The 18,824-nt window shown below is 45.8% G+C and overlaps 2 protein-coding genes across 13 annotated transcripts in view; one reads left to right on the top strand and one right to left on the bottom strand.

The window, feature by feature from the left end:
* Positions 1-1,000: 1,000 nt before the first annotated feature.
* Positions 1,001-5,317, top strand: hebp2 (heme binding protein 2). The gene is made up of 5 exons (XM_026142756.2): positions 1,001-1,129; positions 1,308-1,444; positions 2,850-2,985; positions 3,613-3,793; positions 3,947-5,317. The coding sequence occupies exons 1-5, from the start codon at positions 1,027-1,029 to the stop codon at positions 4,131-4,133; spliced, it is 744 nt and encodes a 247-aa protein (XP_025998541.2). The 5' UTR covers positions 1,001-1,026; the 3' UTR covers positions 4,134-5,317.
* A 3,532-nt stretch (positions 5,318-8,849) lies between these two features.
* The window catches only part of nhsl1b (NHS-like 1b), a 101,028-nt gene continuing 91,053 nt past the window's right edge, over positions 8,850-18,824 (bottom strand). For 9 of the 12 annotated variants that reach the window (XM_026142744.2, XM_026142748.2, XM_026142747.2 and 6 more), the window contains 4 exons: positions 14,168-17,470; positions 13,017-13,149; positions 11,306-11,335; positions 8,850-10,476 (listed from right to left, as the gene is read on the bottom strand). In XM_026142744.2, the coding sequence (XP_025998529.2) occupies positions 9,801-10,476; positions 11,306-11,335; positions 13,017-13,149; positions 14,168-17,470 (4,142 nt within the window). In that variant the 3' untranslated portion in view covers positions 8,850-9,800. The remainder of the gene's footprint in view (positions 10,477-11,305; positions 11,336-13,016; positions 13,150-14,167; positions 17,471-18,824) is intronic. The other 3 variants (XM_026142755.2, XM_026142752.2, XM_026142746.2) reach the window with 2 other exon arrangements.

Below are 18,824 nucleotides of genomic sequence, written 5' to 3'. Positions count from 1 at the left end.
GTGCTCCTCCTGTTCCTCCTTGCACAATGGACCTGCTGGGTTGATGTTCAGCATATCAGGTCTATCCATAGATTCCTCCACTATGGTCCACTGGTATCTCTGGATGTGCCTTCATAATAATAAAAGATCTGATCCTCTGGGTCATTTATTCCACATTAACTTTCTGAATCCTTTCAGTTTCACTGGCAACTCATAAGATTGAGAGTCACTTCTATTAACAGCAAATTGTCCTCACAGTTCTGCTGCTTTTTACACATTACACAAGAGAAACATTGTCTTTTACTCTTTTACCTTCAACTCTGAACACAATAAAATCTTATTTCACTGGAATTTTCCAGGCACGTTATCATTTCATTATCTTACATCAAAATAATACATCCCAACCAATTAGAGTAGAAGGTTATTATAGATTACTAAAAGTAGATGTGAAAATTGTTGCTGTTAAACTGAAATTAAAATAAAATTGGATGTAAAACCTGTACTGAAATAAATGTATACAGGAAAACTTATGAATTATGAAAAAAATAATCAAACAGATGCAAAGTTTCAGTAACTGGTTTAAAAATCTATATATTTCTAGTAGAAGAATTGTTGTAAATGACTTCATATATAATTGATTTGTCATGATAAAAAGTCTACATGATGTTAAGCAGAAATTGCAACAAATAAAACATAGTTCTATAAAAACTTTGTAAGTGGCTAGAAAGGACTGAGCTGATTACAATGTAGAGCACAGTATGTATAATAATAAGGACAAGGATACTTTCAAAACAGGTCATTTCTTTATTTTACATATAAACCCTTTTATAAAGCCTGTTGACCACAGCCTGTATACTAATATAAGCAAAGACATTAGACATTAAATAACACACAAACACACACGGAAATCACTTTTTGGTACGAAAGGGTGTACACATTCATGCCAAACCGGTTTAAATTCAGGCTGAAGTTGAACTTTCCTAGAGAAGGCTTGTATTTACTCGGGGCGTGTCCTATTGTGACAAGACAATCGGTCCGCCAATCAAAATGCGCATTTATGTAACAGGAAGAGATGTTACGAAAACAAGCGCTCCTAACAGCACACACCTTGTTCGCCCAGACATCGCTTACCAAACACTCGAGTTGACTGGTAATTATGTCTTTTTCTATCTTTATATGTTATTATTTTACTGTAAAAAAAATAATTTTGCTGTGTTTTGATAAAAAGCTACACGTCCACCGAAATAAGAAAAAAAAGCGATTGCATTTGTAGGAAGTTGTTGAATAACCTAAGATGCGCGGTTTTACATTATTGTTTAACTTTGCAGCGGCTGGAAAGCTGAGTTTGCTTCTGTCTTATCCTTGGAAAAGGAGGTTTGGATCATCAGTCATGCTGAAAGCTGTGGGACAAGTGTTGTTCTCAACTGGTCTGCAGAATCCGAAATTCACTGCAGAGGAGAAAAAGGTAAGTGCTCTGCAGTTTAGCTCATAAAACAGAATATTGGACCTTTGGTCTGAGCTTGTCCCCACTGTCACGGGACAACAGGGTGGTGTGCATTAAATGAGTGCTTGATGTTCAGTTGACAGCAGAAGAAACCACAGTAAACTTGGTTAAACTATTAACCCCTGTGTCGTGTGTGCACTGCGTTATGCATATTTCCACTTTTTGATTTTTTAGTTCTTGTGATGCTGAATTTATCCAGTAGATCATCCAGATGTTTGTGCTAAATATAAACAAGAATAAAGACCAATTCGAGAAAGTCTTGTCTGATATAAGATTTGTAACTGATTAACGGCCCTTTTTTTGTTGCATTATTAATTTCATAACGAGCTAAATATTTTCAAGTGGTGAAATGTGTGAACTGCAGGCAGGTCAGTTCACACCCAGACTCTTCTGTAATGAAGCTGTGCTATTGTAATAGCACAGCTTCATAATAGCACGTATACAGCTGGCATCATCTGGATGCCAGCTGTATACGCTGGATAAGCTGTATGTGTTATTCTAAAACCTGTATATACAGCGGGGGTGGAACTACAGGAGGGGCAGACAAAAGAAATGTCTGACAACAGAAATTTTCCATTTTGCTTTAGTGCATTTTAAATGAACGTTGGCCCAGAGAAGAAGGTAGTGTTTCTGGATCATGTTTCATATATATATTCATGGATAGTGAACCGTGTTCATAGACAGTGATTTATGGAAGGGCTCCTGAGTCCATGCAGTGATTTCCATGACAGACTCGTGCCTGTTTTTAAAGCAATGCTGCCCGAGAGCACAAACCTCACAAGAATCCAGAATTGATTTTGGGGCCTTTTCTCGTGCGCATGGAGATTTCTCCAGATTCTGAGATTTTTTTGATATTATGTATTGTAGATGATGAGATATTTAAAGTCTTAGATGTTCTTTTTATTCTGTGTCATGTTACTGATGTGCTGACAGTTAACCTAATTAGTGCAAAATTTTCCTCCAGATGTTACTTTTTAACACCACCAACACCACCTTGAAACATGTTGCAGCCATCAAATTCAAAATGAGCCAATGTTTTTCTTAAAAGTTTTATATTTTCTCAGTTTCAGCATTTGATATATTTTTTCTGTTCTATTGTAATGAAAATATGCTTTTATGAGTTTTGCAAATCATTGTGTTATGTTTGCTGTGTGAAATTTTCACACAGCAATTTTTTTCACACAACTCCAGTTTTCTAGATTTGTGGCTAAATGAGTCATATTTTTGTTGTAACACACATTTGAAGAAAAAATGGGATTGTCTTTTTCACAGTTTCGAGGTATTTTGTATACATAATCTTGGATATTTTTTAAAATTGCTCATTAATAATCAATTGTCATCCTCATTGTGCGCCTGTGTGTGGCAGGGACAGGACTATGAAATCCGCACCTACCAGCCCACTAAGTGGGTGAGCACCTCTGTGAGCGGGATGCAGCTGGAAGCAGCCTTGTCTACTGGCTTCCGTAGACTCTTCAACTACATCCAAGGCAACAATAAAAACAGTGAGTTTCATGTTACTGCTATCACCTTCACACAAGGTAAGCTGAGCCTGTGTTGCTGAGGCTGTGCGAGTTTTATTTTGTGGCGCTGTGGCAAATCTGTTACAAAACCTACACGTCACAATGGCAGTATTTTAATGTTGCACAATAAATTTACAGAGAACTGGGGTTCCAAGGCATCAATGGATGGAAAAGTCGGAGAAAGTGCACTTTCGTTCCTGCTCAGCACTTTGCAACAGTTCCTCCTGTCTTACTTTTGCCTTGCTCAGCAGTTTGCAGCAATATTTATGAGAATATATATTGTTTGTGTTGCTGGCTCCTGAGGTCAGCAGCATAAGGAGATTGTGATCTGTAAACATGGCGTTTAATCCCATTCATCTGGCGCACATCGTGGTTACAGCCCAACCATCTGTACAGCTGTCACCATTCACCAAAGTTTCGATTCACCAGCTGGTGACTGATAGTTCGTTTAGGAAATTTAACATCTGTAAATCTTACACAAGCTGGTTATATTTCAGCCCTATTATCATCATCATCATCATGTTTGGCATGTGCGGCTACTCTTTTTTTTTTTTTTTTTTTCTTTTTTTCTTTTCAACAAAAGAACCTCCTTTCTTGCTGGTTCTATAGAGGCCAAAGTGGAGATGACGGCCCCCGTGACGTGCTACGTGAAACCCGGGGCCGGCCCTGCATGTGAATCTCAGTTCACCGTATCCTTCTACATCCCAGAGGAGCATCAGGCCACTCCACCCGAGCCCAACGAGCCCGAGGTGTTTATAGAGCACAGGAAGGAGTTGACGGTGTATGTCAGGTAGGGTACAAACAGAGCCGCCAGGTTAGACTTTGGATTGTTTATTTTGTGAAAGTCCAAAACAAATACAGTGATCAGCCATGAGTGGTTTAGTTTTTTTTTCTTTAAAAAAAAAGAAGAAGAAAGAAATCAATCTTTTGTCTATTCCTCCAGGACATACGGTGGTTTCTCCAATGATAACATGAAGCGTGAAGAGCTGCTGAAGCTTATGGAAAGTCTGAAGAGGGATGGAGTCCAATACATCGAGAAACCGTACTACGTAGCCGGGTACGACAGCCCTTTCAAACTGACCAACCGCAGGAATGAGGTTTGGATCCTCAAGAATGAAGAGGAGCAGTAGAGCGTTCCTGGGTCACTCTATCCTATCAAAATGTTAGTGAAGGGAATTTAAATGTGATGATTTGATACATTTCTGTTTGACCAGAAACAAAAGTTAGATTTGTTACTTACACTAAAAGTTACTGATTACTCACTGAAAAACTTGATAAGGAGACTAATTACACGACAACTAGAGGTCCTGTCGGCCATGTGAAGCAATATAACCAGCAGGTGGAGCCAAGTAGTCAAGAAAATGTTTCTTATGTTAACAGAAAACCCCACAAGTACGTCTTAATTAAAAAAAAAATATATTTTTTTAATGAATATTTTCAAAATACACTAATTTTAGGCTTTTGATTGTGCATGTTGCTAACCTCCTTTTTCACAGCAGATGTTTGCGCCTGACAGGGCAGGGACAGCACCCATGTGACTGATAACATTCACAGTGTGAGCCGGGTCCAGGGGGGGCAGTGTAGGCTGGCTCACTGTGGGAGCACACTGTGTACCTTTCCTGTGTGCGACGGACACGAAGCTTCTTGCTTTTCATTTACACTCCCACACTAGCAGGTGAGAGCAGCCACGTGTCACTCAGGCGACGCTGCTTAGATTTGCCGTGTCATCAGATGTTTCCATCAACAAAGATCTGTTTAAGTCATGCTGACACCATAAATATATCTATTTTAGGATCACTGGCTGCACTCAGAATATGTGAGACTTTAAAAAGTAAACCAGAATATATATATATAGTCTTTCCTGCAGGTCTTGTTGGAAGACTTAGTGAAAACAGTTAACCCATAATCATGAAACACAATTTCAAACAAACAGTTTCAGCTGCTTTTTCCTGCAACGTCAAGTCGAAGCCTTTGCTGTGAAAAATGTTCAAATAACATGGCAACTAACTGCTACTTGTTTACACTCGCATATTGATGTGACAGGACTGTGTGTAGGAAACAAAGAAAGCAAAGGAAATGTTCGTAGTTGGGTTTTTAAGTCAGTCCTAAAATAATACTAGTGCCTTTATGGACATTAAAACACAGATAAATCCAGTCATCGCTGTGTGTAAAAGTGCAGTCTGACGGCTATTAGATGCAACTGTGAGGCTTTGTCAGTTAGAGTTACGTGAATCAGCAGTCAAAATGGGGGGAAAAATAGTTTTTTGCAGTTTAGTGAGGACTCGCAGTCCATAAAAAAAAATAAATAAATAAATCTACACAAAAATTATCAGTGCATCTAAAAGTGCAGAAGCCTCATATTTGTTTTCACTGAACTTTGGAGTATAATATTTGCACACGCCACGAGTTCAGCCTGTGAAAATGTGTCTCCTGGTACTTGGATTTGAGTCGCATTAAGAAAGGGATCGCATCAAATCCATTATGACCAGAGGGATCAAGTGCAAGGGATTAAGCATTAAACATATTTTGACTTTGTAGATCAGCTGCACAGTTTAGCAGAAGGTTTGTGTTGTCAGTCAGCTCTGGGAAGGTGACTCTGCCTGGCAAGCGGCCGAGCGTCGGTAAATCTCAGTTTATCTGCTCTCAGGCCTCACTTACTGCCACTGCGACCGCATATGCATCCATTGTGATGAATGGCTGGGCCCGTCGCAACACGTCTCATAAGCTGTCATTTTTGTCAATGAATATAAATGTGTGTTTAACCAGCTTTGTGCTCAATTGCTCAGACTGACCATTTTTGGTTTAATATTGACAGAGAGCTAATAAAAATGTGCCTTTTTTCTTTTATATCTTCATATAATCATTAAGTGTGTGTGTGTGTGTGTGTGTTTATTACTCATAGTAGTACTCGGATGAAGAATGATGGCACGAGCAATGCACTGATAAGAATATTGGGAAATTTGAAAGTTTACATAATGTAAATTGTCTTATCTAATCAATAACTCATGATTAAACCATTATTCGGATCATAAATGTGCGTTTAAGTATTTGTCATTTGTATTTCCTGCTGGGCTTTTTCAGTCACAGATTCCAGTTTCACGTGTTCAGTAACAGATAAAATCTGGATCGTCCTCGGCGCTCGTATCGATCGTTTGTCAGCCGCGGCTCACTTCGCCCTTCCTCACCTCACCTCACGTCTCCTCTCGCGCCCTCGTCGCTCTCAGCCCGATGTCTGCTGAGTCACTCATTTTATTTGTGGCAGAATTGTTCCCAATATCATGTTCACACACTCAGCAGAAATTATGTATTTTTTTTATCCTCTGTTCATGCATACACACACGCATATTGATCTCGTTGGCCGTGCTCAGCAAAGCGAAACATGCTGTGGAGGGGATCGGTATAATGAGGCTCACTGTTTTAATCTAAACACCACAGTTTTGTATTTTAATTTTATCTCCTCCCCTCCAGCCTGGCGGAGACTAGAGCTGATGATGTGAAAGTACTTTCATTTTCTGGTGAGATTAACTGGAGAAATTTACTGTTCAGTATGGACGCAACAGAAACTGTGTGGATGTAGTATTCATATCTCATAATGCACATGTAAGAACTCTTTGTCTTTGAGATTAATATAACTCCTGCCATTCATTAACTATAGTACTTTGGCTCAGCTGACTGGTGAATGAATGCTAGAGTTTAACACAGTTCAGACAGAAACACCTAAACACCAGTATTGGAAAGGTTTGGGTGAAGGGAGTTTACATAGCTGCTGTAAGTGGGTCCCCAAAAACTGTTTTCTTCTGTGGTTTAAGCCCTTATGAGTTAAAGTGGATAAACTAAGTATTTAGCTTGATTAAAACACTTTCTTCTACTATTATGCTTTTTTTAAAATAGCATTCTTGTTGGAATCTTTAAATACTTTCACATTGTAAAATTTTATGCCCTCCAAATCAGTCCATCCACCTTTCTTCACTTATCCAGATTTGAGAAGGTGCTGGAGTCTATCCCAGCTGTCATATGACGAAAGGTGGGGGTACACACATAGGTCTAACACATTCAGTCACACCTATGGTCAGTTTAGACTAACCAAATTACCCAACATGCACGTCTTTGGATTGTGATGAAGCCAGAGTAACCGGAGAGAACACGCTCCAACAACTCCACACAGAAAGGTCCCAACCTGGATTTGAATCCATGTGAAAATTATTAGCATGAAAACGGTGGTTAGCACTATTGCCTCACAGCAAGAAGGTCCTGGTTTGATTCCCCCATCTGACCGGAGTCTTTCTGTGTGGAATCAAGTGCAAAAAAGCTAGATGTTTAATAAGTGAAGCAGCACTCTGTTCTCCAGCCTAAACACATGTGGTTACTATTCCTGGCCTCCCTGCGATCAGCCCTGCTTTATTTGCCATGACTTATAAACACTCTCCATTGAGTGGTCTTGAATGTAAAAAGACGGGGGGAATTTGTGAAGTGTCAATAGTGTGATTATAGCTGCGGGGAGTTCATATTGATTCCTGTCTCGCAGCCAGATGGACGCTGCGTCAGAGGGCAGGTGGCTGCTGAATCAGAGGTGACGGGGCTTCATTTAAAATACTAAGACACTGTCTGCGTTTCTGTTCCCCTGAGAAGACTGACGGGCCAGTGGCGCAATGGTATTTATAGGTGTCTCTCTGCAGGACGTTGATGCAGGAATATTGAGAAGTTGCAGCGTCCTGTCTGGATGGCTCAGCGCTAACTGGGAGTCACGCGAGAGGCTCTAACCTAGTGTGTCCTAATAGGATGTCCAGAAGGAATATAAGTGATGACCCCTGCAGAAGGAGCAGGGTGAATAATGGGAGTTTTCCAGATGACGGACGAGTGTGGGTGCCATGGCGACGGCGCTAATGAGGCTGTGATTTGGGGTGTTGAGCAGGCAGATGGCCGTGAATCTCTCACACGCACACACACACACACACACACACACACACACACAGAGAAATGACACAGAGATGCGTTCTTTAAATATCACCTTGTTTTTATTACACAGACATACACGAGAGCGTTAGCAGCCTGCCTTCAGCTCCACTCCCACTACTTCTTCTGTCCTCTCTGTCTTTTCACAAGCACAGATGCTTTCAGGAGCGCTCAATCACAGCCTGGTGGGCTCTGGGAGACACATTATTTGGTCACAGGTGATTAACACACAGGCTGTTATGGCTGTTAGGAGGTTATGAAGTCTCACGACTGTCACCACGTTTATTCAGCCGTGAGCACCAGTGTGGCATGACTTCAGATTAAAGGCTGGTTAAAATTGATATAATCTTTTTGATGCGTCTTTAACAGAATAACGGCTCGCTGGGGTCAGCCAGCTAAATGTGGCTTTTTGATTTCTCTGGTTAACCCCTAACCTCTCTTTCCTGTGCCTCAACCACCCGTCAGCTGACTCTGACCAGTTAAACCATACCGACGCCCTCCTATGTGAAAATAAATAATCTACGAAAAAGGAAACCACTCCCTTTCAGCAAACAGAGGGTTCTAAAAAAAATGTACAAAGTCTTTGAAAATAGGTCAAGTGTGACTTAAAACTCAATTCTCTATTTATTTACATATAGAACCATATAAAACTGCAAAAGGATAAACAGAAAGGTCAACAGCATTATAGAAATTATTTAGAAATCTGCCCCCACAGGGTCTGGTGGATCTTCTCGGAGCGTATGCACGGGGGTGTCAGACTATCGGATTGCTGTCACGTCCAACTCCGTTTCATTTTTCAAGCTCTTTGGTAACCCACACGATCACTAAAAGATAATAAAATATTCATTTACTCTAATGTTATCATTTCTTACTTAACTTCCAAACACGTGACATGACATGATGTAATTGGTTTATTAAAACATTTTTTTTTAATTCACCAAGAAAAAAAAACTGTGCACAGTGCAAATTCTACAAACTAACTTTTATGAGCCTTTTCAGAGAGTAATTTTGATGTTTTGGTTGAACCTTCGTATCCCCCAACAATTTTTCCACACTGTTCCCTGTCACTAGGTGGCAGCACTGAGCCCTCTGCACTTCCTATGGACCCCTGAACACACCAGCTCTGCAAACTAAAACCACCGATCAAAGAGTGGTAACCGTAGGTGAAGTTGTACCGCGGAGCCACCTGCTGTACCACGTCCTCGCGCCCGTTCCACATATTGATTGGCTGTTTGAAGCCGACACTTGCAAGCCACGGTGCTCTCAAACACTTCCCACAGCCAGCAGAGGAAAAGCAGAAACTGAAAACAGGCGAGCCTCCCGCACACTTTTACATTCCACTCTCTCCTAGCTACGTAGCACCACAGCAGCAAAGTTAAGCGAACAGTCAGTGACTTCTCCATTCCTTCAATTCACTTAAGTTTGCCATCTTAACTTTTAGTCCTTTGGTGAAACTAAAAGGACTCCTGCGGGATGAAGTTAGAAAGAAAACAAAAAAAAAAAAAAAGGCAAACAAAACTAGGAACACCAGGTCTAAAAGAAACACTATTCTTTGAACAAAAAAAGGTGAATCACCAAACGAAGGAAAGAATGAGAATCATGGCAGTCTTAAAAAGCTGGAGCAGGTCCACTTCTCTGCTTCAGACTGCGCTCTGTCCGGTCCGTGATGGAGCTGCATCCAGGTCCCGCATCAGGACCAGACATGTCCACTCCCTCAGAGGGGCGGGGGTGGAGCTCAGGAAGGTGTCTCTAGAGGGCCTTGTGTTGGGCTCCTCTTCCAGCTCCCTGCCTGGTTACAACGAATAAGTTCAGCTCCCCAAAGCTAAGGGGCGGCTCCTGCTCTTTTAACTTCTGCTTTCTTCGGATAAAGTGCCATTGGAGTCTTTGAGCACAGGGACAGCCTGAGCTGCTGGCTGAGACAGACTTTCTGCCGTGTCTCCGTACTCGCTCTCAGCCAGTTCCCCGTCCCGCTCGCAGATTACTGTCATCGGGCTGCTGAGGATTCGGCTGCGGGCGTTGTACTTGCTGCTGGCAGCTGAGGGCGGCGTCCGAGAGCGCCCGTACTTAAATCCGCCCATTGAAAAGGGCGACGAAGTCGGCGAGGACAGGGTAAAGACATCATAACGGCCCCGCTCGTCAGCTGCCCTCTTACCCCGGCCCGGGGAACCGGCCGGGCTGTGCAGGGCCATCGGTGAGGAGGGAGAAGCAGTGGGGGAGTCCAGTGCCGATTCGGAGCGCGTTCGCTGGGAGCGTGGGTCAGTGGAACGAAGCATTTCAGCAGCAGACATCCTGAAACTGGTCTCAGAGCGGCTTCCCTTTTTCAGGAGAAGTGCCTTGAAGGTGTCGCTGCTGGTTGAGGACTTGCGGAGATTGCGCTGGATGGATCCCGACTGACGGGGCAACGACGACGTCATCCCTGGAGACAGGCTCGTCGGGGTGGTGGGTGGAGATTGCGAGTGGCTCCCAGGCCGGGTCTTGTCTTCCTCGGACTCCTTGCGACCCAGGACCTTGCGCTTTGACCTGTGGAAGAAAAGATGATTTTAAAATAGTCTTGAGGAATTCTGCTGAGTGAGCGAGCGGAAGCACGGCTGATCAAATTATTTTAGGGCAAATAAATGCTGACTCGACAGAGCAAAATACAGGACTAAGTTACTGGGGCAGTGTTGTCAGGGAGCAATGAGCTCAGATTTAACTATTCATCCACGGGATTTCACACATGTAAGCCCACTCTTTTTGATGTTTGTGCTGCAGCTTAAAAAAAAAGATTACATTTAAAACTCTGCTGCCCACGTTCCACAAATCTTTGTCCCAAATTTGCCATATGTCAGCACTGCCCCCAGCAAACAAACATGGCGGCGTATCTCGGAAACAAACCAGGGCTAAGGAGCAGAAGAAGAAGAGTTACACATTTCAGGTTAAAAGAAATTCGGTGAGGTTTTACAGCAGAAGCTGCAGAAGCTGCAACGCTGCATGAAAGCTCAGACGCGGCACAAAACAAACTGAGGAAAGCGCCCAGAGCTGTTTTAATCACATGAGGACGAGGCGGCCTCCTCTCAGCAGGAGGCGGTTGGTGGTTGTTGTGGTCGGTATCAGCATAGTCTGCTGCACCACTCATCCTTGAGTGTTGATAACTCCTGCACCAAAGCATGGCAATAAAAGCTGCAACTGGCAGAATTAGGAGGCGTTAGGGCTTGAGGCGAAAACAGCCTTATTAATCCGTGTCTGTGATACCGGGGGTGGCGGGTTGCACCGAGGGATTACTGCTGCTAATCCCAAGGCAGCATCAGCGTGGCGGTGGTGAAAACAAGGCTCGCTAATTAAAGGAAAGGGGCTACTTGCCACTACGCACCTCTCTAGAAACACTGCACCCATTCCCTCTCTGCACAGTGGAAGAAGAGAGGAGAAACATGATTAACGGAATTACAACTACACATTCTGTGATAAGGGAGACAAAATTCTTTAATCCTCAGATTAGATCGTTGGAGGGAAATCTTCCCTAAAGGGCAAATAACCTGTGGGGATGTACAGCGCTGTGTGAAGGTCAAAAAAGTGCGAGGGAGGACTGAAGGGATGGAAATGGTTTGTGTGAGAATCTAACGCTGCAAAATATGTCTGTGCCCTAAATTCAACCTCCATCTAGCGTCATCCGCTGTGAGCTCCCTTTCCACATTAGCCCATCAGCATTACATAAGACTTTTCTCACGCACAATCCCACGTGCGTGCACATCCAAACAGAGAGCGCAGGTGCCAATCCCAGTTATAGAGGTAAACAAGGAGGCAATATAAGCATGGCTGCAATGGATCGATTTCTTTCTGCTGGCTGGATTACATTCGGTTTGGAGGATTTCTCTCACAACGAACTTGTGTTTTGGCCGCTGCTGTGAAGGAATTTCAACTCGAGGCTTTTATTACTCTGATTTCACAGACAGTGAGAGAGAAAGGACGGGGGAACGTGAAGGTGAACGAAAATAAAAACAAAAAGAACTGGGCAGGTGGTATTACAGGGGTGTTACAGTTAATACCCGGTGCTTCCACCCTTGAACAGTTCTCGATTGAATTTACAGTTTAGGGCACTTTTTGCAGATTGAATTTGTGCTAGTTCATTCTTTTGTTTGAGGGATCTTCTTTAGTTTTAACAGCACCGCTGGGAAACGGTCATCACTTCCCAAATCTGCAAAATTATTCTATATCTCCCACGCTGTGAGGGTGCGATAGATGGAGGAGGAGGAGAGTGGTAAACAAATGCTGCCTTGACTACAAACGCACACACGCTTACACAATATTCACGTTTAATTAGGCAGCGCAATAAATGATACATGCACACGTGACGTGGGGACCATAAATACAGCAAAATGAAATCCTGGGACGCTTAAGAGAACTCCCCAATGCTGCTGCTGCTGTTGCCCGTGACCGCGAAACCCAAACTGGCGGGCTGCATGAGAAATTTATGCCTGTGCCGCCTTCAGTCACAAGAGCACGTATGCAGTATATGTCAGAGACGGCGGAGCGGCGTGTAGACGGAGAAACGGAGAATGAGAAATGTCTCCAGTGGCCTCTAACCCAGATTAGGACCAGAGGGTGTCGAGTAGTAAATTATGGATGAAGCAACAGCCTTTTTTTCCCCTTCTTTCTTTTTTCTTGCTAAAAATGAGCAATTGTAATCTAACTACACTCACAAACGCTTAGTATACAAATTAACCATTGCCTTCATGCTTCACAGCCCTTCACTGGCCAGAGATCGGCTTTCTGACAGATGTGTACTCTTCTGTATGGGATAATGCTGGATAAAGTTATGACTGAGAGGTGGAGGGCAGAGAGTGGGGGATGACTGAAAAACACAAATCAAGGGTGACACTGTGGTTTATGAGGATGTTGGAAAAGCAGGAATGACAGAGAGGGCAGGTGGAGAGGAAAGAAAAGTAGGAATAATAGGAAGCAGGACTAGATCGGGGAAATAAATTATGTATCCAGAGCCGAGGTGGGTGAGGAGAAAATAAGTTGCTGTGGTGCTCTAAAAATGAGCAGGGCGACAAGGACATTAGACGAGTGCATCGTCGTACCTGTGAATGGCGGCGAAGAGGTCCTCTGTGGTTCGGGGTCGCGTGGGAGTCGGGGTTACCATGCTCTTCTCGGACGCCCCGTTTGCTGACGGGGCTGGAGACGACTCGGCCGTACTGGATTCAAAGACGTCACCTGAGGTCAGGGGGGATATACAATTTACATCCAACACAGTCAGGAGAGAGCAGACTTTTAGGGAGCACACACTCCTACATCCATCCTGTCGCATTAACCTGGCCGCCTATGAAATCTGAAGTCGTACGGAGGAGATGTCCAACTGTCTCCTTACATTTTCTTCCCTCTCTAGATATTCCTCTTCTTTCATTTCCTCTAGTTTAGCTTTTTCCCCCCTCCTCCTCCTCCTCTTCCTCTTAACCTCCGCGCTCACGTCTGAGCTTCGACTGCCTGAGCCGCTGCAGGCAGTCTCACTTTACGCTCTCCCCATCCTCCCCTTCATCCCCTTACCAGATCCGTTCCCCTCCCCTCCGATACGACCGGGCCCCTCCCCCCTGTCCCTCCAACCACATAAAGCATCTCCTTTGGGATACTTACCCCCCTTCCCTTAACTCAGAGAGGGAGTGGGACAGAAGGACAGCTGAGTAGGAAAAACACGGGCTGAGCGATTAACACAAAAAGAGAGAGAGAGAGCAAGAGAAAAGGCAGAGGGGCAAAAATGAATATTTGGACAGAAGAGAAGGATGGATGGTGGAGAGGACTCGAGTAGACAGCGGAGGCTGAGGTGTGTGTACGTGTGCAGCAATGCGGGAGGGGGGACAAAAAAAAGAAGGGGGACAGCAGCCAAAAGAGATCTCCGCATACAAAATATAGAAGGAGGAGTAGAATAAAGAGTAAGCGGGATGATTGCACGAGGCTGCAGAGCTGCTGTCCCAGTGATAAGCCGTCGCTCCCGCTTCGTTTTCACACTTTTCAAACCTTTAAAAGCTTCTGCCTTCAAGTTTAGCTCGCTTGCTTAGGGGCAAAATAAATTTTACAGCAGCTCAAAGGAACCCATTGCACAACCCTCAGTCTGCTGGATCACTTCTAACCTCTTAGGATTTTGGCAAATAAGTACATTAAGGCTTTCTGCTTCCGTTTCTGCATTTCTGCGTTTGTTTTGTGGAAACATATTCAGTAAACTACGAGTCAGACTCACCTGCCTCGTCGTCCTTGGAGCTGATGGACCCTGTGGTGCTGCTCGCCCCATCACAGTCCTCTTCCTCTTCTTCATCAGCCTCTCCGTTGGTATAAAGCCCAGAGGCATTACTCGTCTCCTTGCTAACAGATGTAGTGATACAAGACTCGTATCGGGTTTCAGTGAATGCTCCTTTGCGCTCTGCTAAATGCTCTAAAGTGTCTTCTCTCTCCTCCTGATGCTCACCGTCCCCCTCTTTCACCTCTTCTTTTGTTTGTCTTCGCGGAGAATCTACTTGGTCTTCTGTTTGGGGGATGTTAGTCTCTTCCTGCTGAGATGGAAACAGTTTATTTATTGTTTGGGGGCTTACTGGTGGGACAAGGGAAAATTTGGGCTTCTTGGAGACTGCTGGGGGTGGGGCCTTCTGCTTGATGGGAGAGCTTTCGTGGCTCTGTGCGGGACTGGGCAATGCTAGTGCCTCCTCTTTTTCATTCCCATTCACAAGTGTGTAACTCTCATCATCAGCTTTTCCATTTACGATGGCAATGTCCGGTGAGTCCTCTGTGATGCTGTCATCCAGTGACAACTCTTCCAGGAGCTTTGACACAGGCGATGGTGAGGAATAATGGGAATCCGCTTCCAGAGAGCTGTTCAAAAGGGGTAAGACAGTGGGATGCTCCTGAGAGTAACAGCTATCCAGGCTCAGAGGCTTTAGCCCCTGAAGGAGGTCCATCCCTGTTTTCTCAGCTTTGTTGTCATCTGTGATCTCCTTCTCTGGTCGCTTGACTGAACGAAGCTGAACGCTCTGAAGTGCAAATGGTGTGATGAGGGGCTTAGGTGAGTTTGTGGGACTGTTAGAAGGAGCTTCTTTAGGAGCATCATTTAGTGCCTTCTTAAAAGATGGGGAGGAGGAAGCTGTAACAGTAGCCAGCAGAGGAGGAGGAGGAGGTGGGGGTGGTGGAGGAGGAGGGGGACTGAAGCTCCCATTGGGAGATGAACTCGGGTGAATCAGCATCTCGGGGGATGGAGGTGGAGGGAATTCCGGGGAGGTGGAGCAAGTAGAGTTCAGGCTTAGAGAACCTCCCTGGGGAGTGGTTGGCAATGGGGGAGCTGGTGGAGGAGTCAGGGAAGCTGTGCTAGAGCTTGGCGGTAGAGGGGGAGGGAAGGGTGGAGGTGGGCTGAGAGGGGTGTTGGGAGTTGAGGAGGAGGAGAAGAGGAGAGGTGGTGGTGGAGGAGGAGGACCGTTGCTCTTAAGTGAGTCTGAAGTGTTGGAGGAAAGGGAGGTAGAAGAGGAGGACATGGAAACTGATGAGAGGAGAGAGGACTTCCTCTCGGGGACTTTGGGTTTTGGCCGGCCGCCCGAGGGAGACATGGACCTGGCGAAGGCGGGCACTGGGGTTCCAGCTGTGGGAGTGTTGGACTGGCTGGAGTAGCCACTAGATGGCGAGGTGAGTCTATGCACCCGGTCTGGGGAGGAGGTGGAAGCTTTGGGCTTCGCCGACACCTCTCGCTCCTGACCTGGAGCTCCAGGGATCTGACTTTTGTGAATCCCTCCTCCATTCTGTAAGACTCCTGGGTGAACGCCGGCTGACATGTTATCTGCGGCATGGGCTGGGGGTGTCTGCTCCCCCTGGTCCGAGTTGTTACGAGGGTAGTCCATGTAGTAGCCCCAAGAGTCGGCGTAGTCAGAGCGCAGGCTGCTGGTGTCACTGTGGGCAGGTGTCACATGGCATAGAGAGTACACACTAGACACGCCGCCGCAGTTTGCGTTAGCTGCTAGTGATGCTGCGGAGCTGCCTGCACTGATGCTGCTGTGACTGCGCGGCCTGAGGACCCAAGGGTCATCATAATCGCTGCTTGGGCTGTGAGAGGTTGATGATGGCGACGCACCCTTTCCCTTCCCTCCTCTCAACCCCATCTGCAGGCTCTGCTGCAAGCTTGCAATTAGAGTTTCATTAAGTGTCGTACCCCTTTCCCCATTAGCACCGTTGATGGCGCTAACGCCTCCGGGGGGCATTTTTGCAGCTGGCTTGCGTCTGAGAGAATCCGTGCGAGCTGGTGGCAGGGGAGGCTTCTTGGATTTGCGTAGGGAGATGCTGCGTGACAGCGAGCGGTCACTGTACAGGCTTCCAGAGTCCTCCTGATTGGCCATCTCGCGGCACTCGTACATGCTGTGTCTGGTGGCCCGGCCAGCTGCCACCCCGTGCCCGCTACCGTGACTGCGCGAGCGCAGGCCTGAGTCCAGGTGCATAGAGGTGTAGTATCCATCATTGTCCTGGGAGTAAAGAGAGCTGGAATCAGTAGTGGTCCTAGAGGACTGATCCAGGCTGCCATAGAGCTGGTTGATTGGAGTGGAGCAACTGGAGGTCAGAGTGCGGTGTGGAGCCACCACGTTTTCTGGTGTGTCGTAGATCCAGTTCTCCTCCGGCAGACAAGATGGTGGAGTGGGGGCCAAGGTGCTGTGGCTGTGGGTGCTACTGTCAGAGTGACCTGACTCACTGGCAGGTGCTCTGACTTTCAGGCCACTATCCTGTGCTGTGTGAGTAGGAGTAGACGTGGCCAAGGCAGGGCAGGTGGAGCTGTGGGTGAAGGCTGCTGGACTAGAGATCAGCGGGTCAGCATTAGTTGGGGAAGCCAGACTGAGCGCTCGAGCTGCGGGGTAAGCTGAGACCGGGGACTGGGTGAGCTGGCTCGAGGTGTTAAGGGTAATAACCTCAGCAGAACTGGACATGGTGGCATTGGGGATGAACGAGGTGGAATAAGCAGCATGAGGGGAAACCACACATGCCGGACCCCCGCCCCACTCACTGGACAGTGTCCCCTTCAACTCCTGGGACTTGGGCCTGGGCAAAGTTCCTGTCCTCGGGGCGTTTCTCATGTGTACCACAGTATCGTCGACCTGAAGCTTTCCAATTTGCCTCTGCAGATGTTCCTCTGACTTGATGGGCGTGCTGCTATAGATGGGATCGGCACTGAGGGACACTCTTGCGCCCTGTCGGGGCAGACTGTGAAAACGCGACGGGTCTCCATTAAAATGCTGCGGCAGCATCACTATTCCAGAGCTGTTGCTGCTGGAGATGGATATACTTCCTGTTGAAGAGGAAGCGGATATGCCAGCCATCTGAGCAGCGATTCCCTGTCCTCTCTGTGCTCGAATTCTTCTCATGGACGGGGGCACGATCTTTACTTCTTCTGTCTGACAGCTCGAGTCTCTGGTCACCGAACGTCGGAGAGTTGAGTTGACACTCCCAGTACGGCCAAGTGTGGAGTACTGTCCAGGGAGGAACATAGAATGTGGCCGGAGATCTCCGCCGTGTCCTTTTGCTGTTGTCAAAAAAAAAAAGAAAAAGAAACATATCAACATGTGATTCCTCTTCCTGCTACCCCACCTTCACCCCCCCCCCCCCCCCTTGCTATAACTTCTTCAGCCACAAACCTTTCTGCTCTTCTGGCTGGAATGTCAGATAAACTGGTCACATGGAAGCTAATTCATTTGATTTGGCGTAACCTGATTTACGTTAATAACTTCTGGTCTTCTTCATTATGGAGAAAAGGATATGAGGAGAGACAGAGAGAAGGAATAGAGGCTCTGCTACTACGCTTCTCCTACGCTGGCTACATCAGATAGAAAAATGAAGTAGTCTCCTTGGGTGCCAGGATAGGCAGCTGGTTAAGCATTAGGCAGAGAAACCCCCCCCAAAAAAAACACAAATAGGAACACAGACATACAAGAAGACACGTGTGCATGCCAAGCCAGCCCTGTCATGCACAAGGACAAACATAAAATGCACATAACAGAAAGATGCACACTGAACATACCAGCTAATAAACAAACAGTTTGAAGATTGAGTCGTAAAACGAGAGAGGATGTCTACTGTGTCTCCCATCTGTGGTGGCTTCTACTGTTGATGCTCGTCTTCCAAAACATACACACTCTTGCGTCCTTTCTTCTCTCTCTCTCTCTCTCCATTCGCTCTGAACCACACATACACTCTCCTCCTCCTTTGCTAAAAGCTGGACTGACAGCTCGGCTGTTGCTGCTGCGATAGATTAAGCTGCAGGTCTACTTTGCAGGCAGCTCTGGTGCAAGGAGAGGGGAGGGATGGAGCACTGGGACAATTATCCCGGCCCAGTAATCATGACATTCAGAGGGTGTTGTCAGCTGGGCACTAACCAGACTTTAAAGCTCTTTTCCTATCAGCCTGGGCGATGTTATCGCACAGAGCAATGACATTTCCCTTAAATGGTGCTGTCATCCCGAAGCTCAATGACGTGTAAATAAACATTAGCCATGCGGTGCTGTCAGCAGAACACTGTGTCAGATTAGTGAGCTTAGTACTCGCTTAACACTGGGCTCAGCTGAGTAACTCTGAGGGGACCTCAGCATCTTTACATTTCTAATGTAGGACAGGATGATAATGCTCAGAAAGAGCATGTGAAGGTGGCTTATCGACCTGAGATCAGGGCTTGTTGTCTCATAGATAGTTTATTAATAATCTTATGCTACCAGCATACACTATACAGATATACACAGAGATATACACACATCACAGACAAAAGGACTTCAGAAAGTTGATCCAAATGATCAACCAATCAGAAGCAAAGTCTGACGTTACCTTCTACCATATGACAGAACTGGCAAATTCTGCTGTTATGTTAGAAGTTTTTTAAGCAGTAT

This window comes from Astatotilapia calliptera, chromosome 15 (assembly GCF_964374335.1).
Source record: "Astatotilapia calliptera chromosome 15, fAstCal68.1, whole genome shotgun sequence".
Taxonomy (NCBI): domain Eukaryota; kingdom Metazoa; phylum Chordata; class Actinopteri; order Cichliformes; family Cichlidae; genus Astatotilapia; species Astatotilapia calliptera.
The sequence above is the reverse complement of the archived record's forward strand: the minus strand, read 5'-3'. Positions and strand labels throughout refer to the sequence as shown.

What these genes read in the sequence shown, in the direction of transcription:
- hebp2 (XM_026142756.2), top strand. Translation starts at nt 1,027, where the DNA reads ATGCGCATTTATGTAACAGGAAGAGATGTTACGAAAACAAGCGCTCCT. An exon ending in TCACTGCAGAGGAGAAAAAG is followed by an intron (nt 1,445 to 2,849) that starts GTAAGTGCTCTG and finishes TGTGTGTGGCAG; the next exon opens with GGACAGGACTATGAAATCCG. An exon ending in GAGTTGACGGTGTATGTCAG is followed by an intron (nt 3,794 to 3,946) that starts GTAGGGTACAAA and finishes CTATTCCTCCAG; the next exon opens with GACATACGGTGGTTTCTCCA.